The sequence below is a fragment of the Centruroides vittatus genome, unplaced genomic scaffold, assembly GCF_030686945.1.
Source record: "Centruroides vittatus isolate TY-2023 unplaced genomic scaffold, ASM3068694v2 contig_2975, whole genome shotgun sequence".
Lineage (NCBI taxonomy): Eukaryota > Metazoa > Arthropoda > Arachnida > Scorpiones > Buthidae > Centruroides > Centruroides vittatus.
Genome location: NW_027121896.1, coordinates 25,556 through 36,566, shown reverse-complemented (window position 1 = coordinate 36,566; position 11,011 = coordinate 25,556). Strand labels below are relative to the sequence as shown.

General features: G+C 31.4%; 1 protein-coding gene across 1 annotated transcript; it reads right to left on the bottom strand.

Annotated features, from left to right (window-relative positions):
* Positions 1 to 258: 258 nt before the first annotated feature.
* LOC136972571 (uncharacterized) lies at positions 259 to 5,062 on the bottom strand. The gene is made up of 3 exons (XM_067267147.1): positions 5,019 to 5,062; positions 1,420 to 1,593; positions 259 to 1,342 (listed from the first exon to the last, which is right to left on the bottom strand). Exons 1-3 carry the CDS (start codon positions 5,042 to 5,044, stop codon positions 259 to 261), a joined length of 1,284 nt encoding a protein of 427 aa, XP_067123248.1. The 5' UTR covers positions 5,045 to 5,062.
* Between the last annotated feature and the right edge of the window lie 5,949 nt (positions 5,063 to 11,011).

Below are 11,011 nucleotides of genomic sequence, written 5' to 3'. Positions count from 1 at the left end.
ATTTGTAAATACTAAATTTGGAATTATACCAACTCAACTAATGACAATTACTTTTTCAGAAAGAAAAATTACGTTGATAAGCACTTTTCATATTTAAATTCAACTTTATTGGGTTTACAGAAGACAATTTGAAACTCGTTATCCAGTTCACGTACACAGACATTTCGCGGAAATTGTACAGTGAGGCAGTGATTCGAATTTAACTTTATATTATATTCTCGTTAAGATTTCACTTTATTTAAAAAAAAACTTTCGACATCAAAAATATAAATCAACCGCAAAGTAAATATTATCCATAAGGTATCTGTCAACAGTTAGAAGTTTGTCTTCGAATTTCCTGGCATCTGTTCCTTCTCCGCTTACAAAGAAACTCAGATAAGGTACAAACGCGACATAGGGCTGGACATTTTCAGCGAGAATAAAGACAGCAAGTAAACGAATTGACCAATGTTTTTCTAGATACAACTTCGTTTCCAGATCGGCTATCCCCTCTGGATGGCAAACGGTGTCAAACAAAAAATGCCCGTTTTCCAAAGAGTTAATGTACGCGTATACGAACATTGGAATAGGTTTGCATAGCTTCACCGGAAATCGAAGGGCCTTCACGTAACAATCTTCCCTCACAACTACTTCGGTGCTAAAAAACTTGTAACCTTTCATCTCTCCTTTTGTGACTGTAGAAAGAGCTCCAAAATTTATATACGAGAACAAGTTACAATAATATATACTGCTTCTGATATTTGTTTCTCGACTGAAGTAACTCGGATAAAAGGAATAATCGCCAGTCTTAAAAGCATGCCAAATATGACTCTTTTCTTGTCCGGTTAACAAGTTCAGCGTATAAACACAAAATTGCAATTCGTGTTCGTTCATGGCAAGAAATCTGATTTTTCCAATAAATGGCTCCGTAACATTTCTTATTGCATTCCTACTCGATTCTTCATTCATCGAATAGAATTTGTCTGCACCCAAATTTCTTTTAACTTCTTCCTCGCTCCACTGGTACACGGCTTGGAGTAAACGCAATTCACTGACGGATTCGTATATTCCTCGCGACACCAGTCTATCAATTGTTGCAATTTTACAAGACATAAAGTCGACTGTTGTAAATAGTCTTTGTCCGAATACGTCGAAAGCTCGCCAGCAATAATAAGTTATGTCCAGATCACCGATCATACGTGCGAAATCGTGGATCGAACAGACGGTATTCACATTTATTTGCTGAATGATAAATGATCTGCATTTCAGTCGTAAATTCTCCAACTCGTATCTTATACTCAGATGATACAGATCGAAAGCGCGTGTAATACAGGTCAATCCGGGATCGTCCGTCTGTACGTAGCTGTTTAAAATATATAAATTATAATTTATGATAATGTATTGAAATTAATTGAAAGGTAAGTATTGTGAAAAACTTACGTAACGAAGTGTTTGAGGGTCTCCATTGTGAATGGCATAAATAGTACTTTCGAATTTTCGAAATGTGTAATAAGAAGTTCCAAATGCCTGTTCAGGACTTTTTTTAACTGAACTTCTGATATAATAATTTCTTCTTCTTTTTCGTTTTTTATTTGTATCTCACTCGAAGTAAACCTGAACAAGAAAGAAGGTATTTATTATTACTTTTGAACAAACATCCCTTGTTGTACGTTAGTTGTAGTATTTCCGACGATGGTGTAGGAACAATAAATGTATGACTAATATTTTAAATATTTTGTATGATAGATCAGAGGAGATCATATTTTATTATTAATTAAATATTAACACTAATATCAAAGTGACTTTTTATTAATGTACAGATATTTGTGTATGTGTATGTTGTTTGACAAGTATCTTCTTGTTAATTACATATAACTTCGTTACGTCTTCTACCACTCCCCGACTAGAATTAAAAAGAAATTTAAAAAAAAACAAACTTGTCTGTACAATTTTCGTTATAAAATATGTAAATAATCCCAGATTCTCGAAGAATTATTTTGGAATTCTTCACGAAGAATAATAGATTTTTCTGTATCTTATCATATTTGGAATCCACGTGTGTATTTCATTGTATACTGCACTGTTATAACTGATAATGTTAGTCCCAAACTGCGATTTCCTGAAATTTTTCATTATTTTGTTATACAAACCTCAAGCTTGAATGTTAAGTCATTATGCTAACAATATTTATCAATCAACATCCATTGAAAAAAGTGATTAAACAAGTTCATTAAGGAAAAAAACTGGAGACATTTTCACGACCTAGAAATAACTTACAAAACCCTAATTTTACAAAGGATGAACAATTACATGTTATTTTTAGTAACAGATGATAAAATCTTTAGGTTTTCATCAACCCTTATTCTGAACATGATTTCTCCTTGTTTATAGACTGATAAGTAATAGGCCAGTCGAATAAGTGAATTCTTCTATAATGTTATTTGGTAATGAGAAAGTACCTGATAATTGAACAAATAACGTTTAAAAAGTGCTGCTTTAAGACGTAGTGGATCAATTGTTTCAAATAAAACACTATTTCCATTGTGTTTAAAAAAATCTATTAATAAATATGCCTCTTTAAAACAAAATTAAAAAAAAACGTTTAAAAATCTTAATTATTATTAAAATATATTATTAAAAATAATGGAATCTTATTAATCTTAATCAAATCTTTGAACAAAATGTAATTAATTAATTCATACATTCAACTGCCTTAAATAAATACCACTTTTAATACTTAGAACTCACCGTCTCACTTAGTTGATGGAACTGAAGAATACGCGATTTACAGGTCGAGGAACACTGAACTACCCGAATTAAATAATTGTGGAATAAAAATGAGTATTGACCATTTGTATATTGAAAAGTAAACAAAGCCTCTTAACTCAAACTTTAAAGACCGAAAATAATTTCACTAAGAAAAGGTTAATTTTAAGTTGCTTAAACCTTTTGAGTTTAAAAGTGAAAGAGTTTATTTCATGAGTTCGAACATTGTGATCGAATGGTTATTTACACAAGGGAATAAACTTATTGTGAAATTTTGCTTAGTCATTGTCTGCAGTAAGACAATCAGAACTTTTGTTAAATACTTAAATATGCTAGAAATATAAACCCATTTAAGTTAATGTTACCCTAGGTATAGAAGATGGCGACCGTCGACGATAACCGTTTTACGCCATTTTGAAAACGATTTGTGAATGCGTATGTAACAAAATAACAATGTCCGCGAATTTGTCAATTAAAAAACAAGAAGGAAACAAAAATAAGAAATAAAAAAAACAGTGCGAGATTTTTTAAATTAGGGCAGTATTATTAAAAAAATAAAATTATTACGTGAAACTAGAAACTTACTTACATTCATTTTAAACTTCTACACTTTTTTCCGACGTTTGGTTATTACCGAAGTCGACTCCCTAATACTATTTGATGTTCTTTTCTTGTTTTTATTCCTATTTACGTTTCGCCGCATGTTCTTTCTTCTTACTTTTTGTAACAGGAGCAGCAGGCACAGTCTCGGGTTCTTCACATAATGGTATTCTTCCATTTTCAGGATATAGCTTAATTAAACGTTGCACACGATAATGTAAAAACATTCTCCGGGTTTCTTCGACGACCAATTGTGGTATCTTTTATACATAAAATAGTACATGTACGAATCTGATATGTCTTCCGTGAAGTGTTCCGGTAGATTCTTCTTGTTTTTCAAGTATCCCCATAATCTTTCGATATTTTGGGTATGAACCAGTTTTTGGGTTCACAAAATTGTCCGAGTGATTAAATGTCTTATCAGCAATTTCTATTTTCTCCAAGTCGTCTATATGGTTGTATCCATTCCATTCATCGGTCAAAACTGTGCTGCCGGAATTTACAAGTTTAGAAATGATCCAATTAAACGTCGTTTCCGATCTATCCTACACTTGACATATTAAACTTTTATCTTCGCGGCATATTCCGCCTAGTACTCATTTCGTGCTTTTGAGTTTACGCTATTTTTCGTATTTGCGCTTACAGATTACAGTCTCGTCTATTTCGACCGTTTCATTCGGACCTCCAATTATAAACGATATGATATTATGTAAAGCGACTAGCATCACAAATCGAACATGGTTCGACCAGTCGACAGCAACCTTGTTCAAATTCCGGCGGCGTTAGCTGAGATAGTTGTGGCGCAATCCAATGACTGATAGTACCATATAAATGAAAATATGCTACTCCAAAGAATTTTACCGAATTTACCTTCAAAGTACCAACAAATGCTGAACTGTTGTTCCAGAAATTTTGACCTCTCATTGCACAGAATTTTCTATCATTTCGATAAACGACTTTGCAAGGTGTCGAAAATTTCGAGCATACGACGACAACATGCTGAAATCCTAGTTTGACTGCGAAGTTGAACACTATAAATCCTGGGTTTAAAACTCAATTCAGAGTCCTTACATTCTAGAAGACGATAAAAATGAAGGTAAATCCATCCTGAACAAAATTCTTCTGAGTTAATGTCGAAATTACTCATTTGTAAGAAATTATTACAAAGAATATCAAACGAAATAAAAAGTATTTTAACTTTTCAAAAAATAAATTCGAATTATATTAATCGAAAACGAAATTATCGAAACAAGTTACATCGAACCAACACTTTCGCCGCAAACCCACCTATAACGCCTCCTTCGTCGATTTAATCGTATTAATTTGCATATCGCGTCGCGTCGCAAGCGTCACTCGGTAACCTGGTACAAGATTACCGGAAGAACCGACATCTTCGATACCTACGGTAAAATTAACCAAAATTTCTATAAAAATACAGTAAGAGTACGTTCATTTGACGCGAACATATGAGATGAAATAATCACAAATAACAGACAAAAAATCAACTTATCAAGCTTCCTTTTTTAAGCTCTTCGTAATACTACGGAAGCAGTACATCATCGCTTTCTCACTTTAATTTTTTAGACTGATACGATAGTCAATAGCAAAACACAGAATGATTTCGGTCTCATGCATGAAGAAACGCTATAAACAGAAAACAATACACCACTTACTGATTCTGCACCTCTCGAACTGCCATTCTTTAGGTTCGTTTCCGTACTGGACTCGTCGAAGAACGGAGGCAACATGCGATTAAAAGTAGAAATGAATCATCGCGGTAATTGGCTGCAGATGCCACATGACTTTGACGTCACCGACTCTCGCTTTCTCTCCCGCAGAAACACTTAATTTTTTCATTACATTATTTGTGTATTCTGTATATCCGACATTAAAACTGGCTTTATACATGTATTGATTGTAATCTCACATACACGTATCTAAGAAATTAGCATGTGACTACGAAGACCATTACGTGCTTACAAGTAACAGCATGACGTTGAAGTCATAAAGTTGAAAATTTTACAATCAATTAAAGCTTTTAGAATTTACATAGTGTATCGTGTGGCCGGTAGTGTGTTCTGGGCACGGAAGTTTCGTACTGATGTGGTTGTTGTATCGATACCCATTTGAGTAAATGTGGTTTTCTTTTCATTATAATTTTCTAATTTGTTATATTGTCGGATAGAAAAATTGATTTCTTTATTAATAAACTACAAAAGTATTGTAAAATAAACAGGTTAAAGAACAAAGTGGACTCGATTCAACTGTCAAAATCAATGAAGGAATGCTGCGTAACAATATTTATTTAAAAACAACATTTTCTGTATATTCATATTCAATATGTAATGTACTGTACGTCATCGTCTTATGTCTTGATGTAATAATACAATTATTAAACAAAAACAATTGATATCCAAACAGAAACTTATAAAATATATATATATAAAATTATAGTTTTATAGGTTTGATGTGTGATTGAACGTTTTACCGCATAACTGAAAACAGAACGGCTTTTCTCCTGTGTGAATCCTTCTACGATATTCAAAGTGTGTGACTTCCAACAGAATTCTTTGCCACAATTTTTATAGAGAAACTATCTCTTCTTCGAACTTTGATTTGCGAAATCTACGAAATACAAAATATTAAACTTGAATGTTAACGTACGAAATAATTCGTTTATGTTAATTATTACAAAGAAAAAGTCGCTTCTTCACGTATTGGAAGTAATTACTTCACAACATCTTAAAAAATAAATGTAAATTTAACCAAAAATAAACTGGTTTTTAAACAAACAACTCAGTGCTTACTCTACAAAAAAAGATACAAAAGAACAGTTTTTAACAGTTTCTTCGCTTCCTGTTGTCAATATTGTTCAACGTTTATTCGTGAAAATATTTAATAAATTCTATTATATATGCACTACATTATCAAATAAAATAAAATAAAAATAATAAAAACATATCAACGTAATTCCAATAATAAATGAATATTTACTCTGAAACATGCCACGTGAAACGTTCATGGCATCCTTTAAATTTAATGTTATCGTTGTCGGCATTTTCCGTTAATTTAACGAAACATTCTTGTTCATTTCGTAATTTAAAATGTTTATATTTAGCCTTTTCATAATGCTCTAATTTTCACGCTAAACGAAGGAAGTAAGGCGTTCCTCACCATTTTGTCCGTTACAAATTTGAAAGTAAAGTGACGACTGGGAGGAAGTAATAAAGACACGCGTTTATTATTCGTTTCAAATTTTTTGAATTATCACGTATGTCCCGGCCGTTTTTATCAAAGTAAAGAGATAAACAAACACACAATCACACATTTACAACATATCTTCAATATACAATTACACCATTTATATTTCAGAACTATATATTGTTATTGTGATAATTATGGAATTCAATCTAATTTTTATAATAGATTAAATTATAGAAATAAAACTAGATTTATAAGAATAAATAGTAGTCGAGAACAATTGGTTTCAGAAAACAAATTACTCATGTAAAATTTCTTAAAATATCTTTTTTAAATATTATATCTGTTCGTTATATAAATTTAAGTTTTCCAGTTAGTTCTCATACAATACGTATAACATTATCCGTACTTACTGTTGTCGTATTTAAGGGGAGGGCTCAACTACGCTAAATTGATCTAACAGTAAACAACAATGACACAATAGCCGTACAAAAAGAAGCAACACATGTAATTGAAATAGAAGATCTGTTTTATTTCTTCACTAATATTGTCATTACACTGCCAAATTTCTACGAGTTTTTTTGATAATTCTGCCCAATTTTTTTTTTTTTACTGTCGATTATACGATCATTCATATACAGTATCTAAATACCAAACACCTTAACTTCATTCATACGTTTATCAGAGCTGTTGAGTTTCTCTTGATGAGGAGAAACAATCATCTGCGATTGAATATCGTAAGATAATTATATAAGTAATAATATAATAATAATAATTTTATTTGCCAGGGAAAGTTCCTCTATAAGGGGGTGGTACGAATACAAGTATTATTTAAAGAATTAGTACATGATAAAAATACAAATTACATATTTTTGTAATGATTATTAACCAACATAATTTATTGCGAGGCACTGTTAGTACCTTTATGATATATTGTTATAAAGGATTTGCCTGAACATACAACAACAAATAATTAGGTGTTACCAATAATTTTTTCAGTGATTTTAACAAAGTAGTTACAAATTTTGTAGGCATCCTTTCTGCTGATGAAATTTAGGTTAATTTTAAAGTCGAGAAGTGATCCATCGTTGCATATTCTTATAATGTCATATTTTTCACGCAGTTTAGTTAGTGCTTGGCAATTTTGTAGTAGGTGGAGCATAGAAAAGTCATCAGATTGGCATAATTGGCAGTAAGTGTTCGAAAAATTTATGTATGTTCTATTTACAAAGAGAGAGTATTTGTTGAGTCGTAGCTGCATTATTAGACGTTCTACATTTAGATCTGACCAGAGATATCAAAGTTAATAACGTTAAAGTCCATGCAGCAATCTAGTAGTCTAAATCGTAAAGTCAGTAGTTGAATTCTGCTGGTGTATCAGTTTCAGTGCGAATTCTGCTGGTGTATCAGTTTCAGTGCGAATTCTGCTGGTGTATCAGTTTCAGTGCGAATTCTGCTGGTGTATCAGTTTCAGTGCGAATTCTGCTGGTGTATCAGTTTCAGTGTTCCGTTAATTATATACATTTTAAGAATCGTTATTGTTTCTATTAATTTTCGCTCCAGTCTGTTTAGGTGTTTATCTTTCGAGTAGCGAATATTTTATATTAAAGTATTAGTACCTTTATATTTGGTGTTCATTCTATTGGCTAATCTTGCATTAAAGTCGCCCAATATTATGAAGTAAGGAGTCATATAATGCCAAGTCTCGATGTGTTTAGATATTTCATTCAAAGTTGTTATATCGTCTGGTGAAATATAAGCAAGTATTAAAGTTATTAGGTTATTTTTGATATTTGCAAGAATAGGTTTATTGATTTGAATGAGAGGCAAAATGAAATTCTTAGATTTTTTTTTTTTGTTTGTTTGTAGTATTTTACAGACACCTTTTTTAAATGGTAAGCAAAAGCCTTCACTTGGACGGCCTGGGCCAATTGGTTTATTTGCCGTTACTGATTCGATTATAAATTTCTCGAAGAAATTTGACTTGTAAACCATTTTTGAAGTTATCCAGATTTCAGTGATAGCCAAGATGTCTGGTTCATATCCCGATGTAAAGACGTCAATTTGAAATATTTTATATTTGAGGTCCTGACTAATCCAATTGATAATAATAAGACATTGGTTGTTAGAAAAAGATTTGCGGACTTGAAATTTGTCTTGTTTGATAATTTGTCATTTAGTTGTATCTATTCTTGACGATGGAAGAAAAGTGTCTGCTTATACCAGTTTTCCAGTAGTTAAACTATAGGTTAGCTTGTCATGATTGATTAATAAAATATCATTATGCAGTTTAACTTGAGGATATTGTTTACGTAGTTCGTAGAAAGTCGGTAGTAAGAATTTCCGTCTAGCTCTTGAATTGTTAGTTAAATCCGGAGAAATTTGTAAATTATTCCATTCTTCTAACAAGTTTTGTTGTTTTTTCCGTATAATGGTAGTAAAAATACGGCCTCTAATTTGTTTATTGCTGAGAGTGATTCTTATTTTTATGTTGGGCGTTTTAGACAGTTGAACTATCTCTAGTATATCTTCTTGAGCTATATTTTGTAGATTTAAAAGAGAAGTAATAAAATTATGTATTTCTGCTCTAGAAGTGGTTTTATGTTTTAGATAATTGTACATAATAATGTTATTATAGCGATGCTCGTTAATTAACGAGTCCATTTTGAATTGAATGCAATCCTTGTTAGTTTGTAACTTATCTATTGTTTTAAATTAATTATTTGTTCCTCTATTTTTATCTGATGATGCTTCGTTTCACGGATATTTTCGTGAATAGTTTCTAGATCTTGTTTTATCATAACCATTTGTCTAAAGAGTTTGTCATTAGCGGTATTAATCAAATCCGATATTTTATTCCATAACACTGAAATGAAGGTGTCTGGAAGGTTGTCCGGTTTAGTAGAGAGATAATGGTCAGACTAGGTTGACTCACCTTAAATGTTATTTTCACTTATTTGCGAAAGAATTTAAGTTGGGATTCATTTCGTCACTAGGTTCTTCATGAAGATTTTTCCAGAATTGATGTTAAAGTCCAATATCGTCCTAGAATTTGACGAAAGAGGTTGGTTCTTCTTGGTATCCGGTTTGGCACGATTTATTAGAGGTCTTCCCCGCTTAGGTGGAGAGCGTTGCATATTTGTTAATGATGATATTATTAAAATAATTTATCTTAGTAAGTTACAAATTTAAACTTTTAACGGTAATAAAAAGTCAAAAACGTTTGTTCCTTAGGCTTAGTATGGATGACCAGGAGCACGAGACAAAACGACAGCAGCTTCGACAGATGAACACGCCCCCCTATTTAAGTAATAATTAAAAATTGCTTGATGTATTAGTATGACCCACCATTTTCACGAAATTAAGTAATATAGAATAATCTTTGACTAAACATGTTACTTGTAATAAATTGAAATAATCGGAATGAGTCCTGATGTTAATATAAAAATACAGATGTTTAGTACCTGTACGGTACATATCGATTTTGTATTCAGCTAATATTATGGAAATTATATATCTTAATGGAATGGGGTGTTGTATATAATTAACGTAACAGCTATAATATACCAATATTTCCATTACTTTCGTGTCAATATTTCTTAAAAGCTAAAGTAGAGCAGTATGTTTAGTGACTAAACACACTACTACTACATTTTTTCTATTGTTCTACGGCGTTTTCAATTTTTGACTAATTATATTTCCTGTGTTATGTCATACTTTATTTAAGAGGTAAAAGGCCGAACTCGAAAAAAAAATTCACTACAGCATGTTATAAAAATTTGCATTTTAAAAAAATCTTTCAATTATAATGAGAAAATATACCGGGCAATTAACGTATTCCGTTAGTATTACACAAAACAGAAGAAAATTTAACCACATGAAAAGCAGGGTATTATCTTAATAATGTAATTAAATCAAATAAACAAAATTGATTGCTCACAAAATTTATCAAATGAAATGCCATAATTGCGATGAAATAATACTGTCAATACCGAAATTGAAATGTGGATATCGAATAGCTCTTACATTTAGACAAAAATTCTAGTCAACCTTTCATATTTATAATCCTCATCAACAAAAGAACGTAATTATCATTCAACTATGAACTTTCTCGATAATCGTACATTTGTAAATACTAAATTTGGAATTATACCAACTCAACTGATGACGATTTTCTTTTTCAGAAAGAAAAATTACGTTGATAAGCACTTTTCATATTTAAATTCAAATTTATTGGGTTTACAGAAGACAATTTGAAACTCGTTATACAGTTCACGTACACAGACATTTCGCGGAAATTGTACAGTGATGCAGTGATTCGAATTAAACTTTATATTATATTCTCGTTTAGATTTCACTTTATTCCAGAGAAAAACTTTCGACTTCAAAAATATAAATCAACCGCAAAGTAAATATTATCCATAAGTTTTCTGTCAACGGTTAGAAATTTGTCTTCGAATTTCCT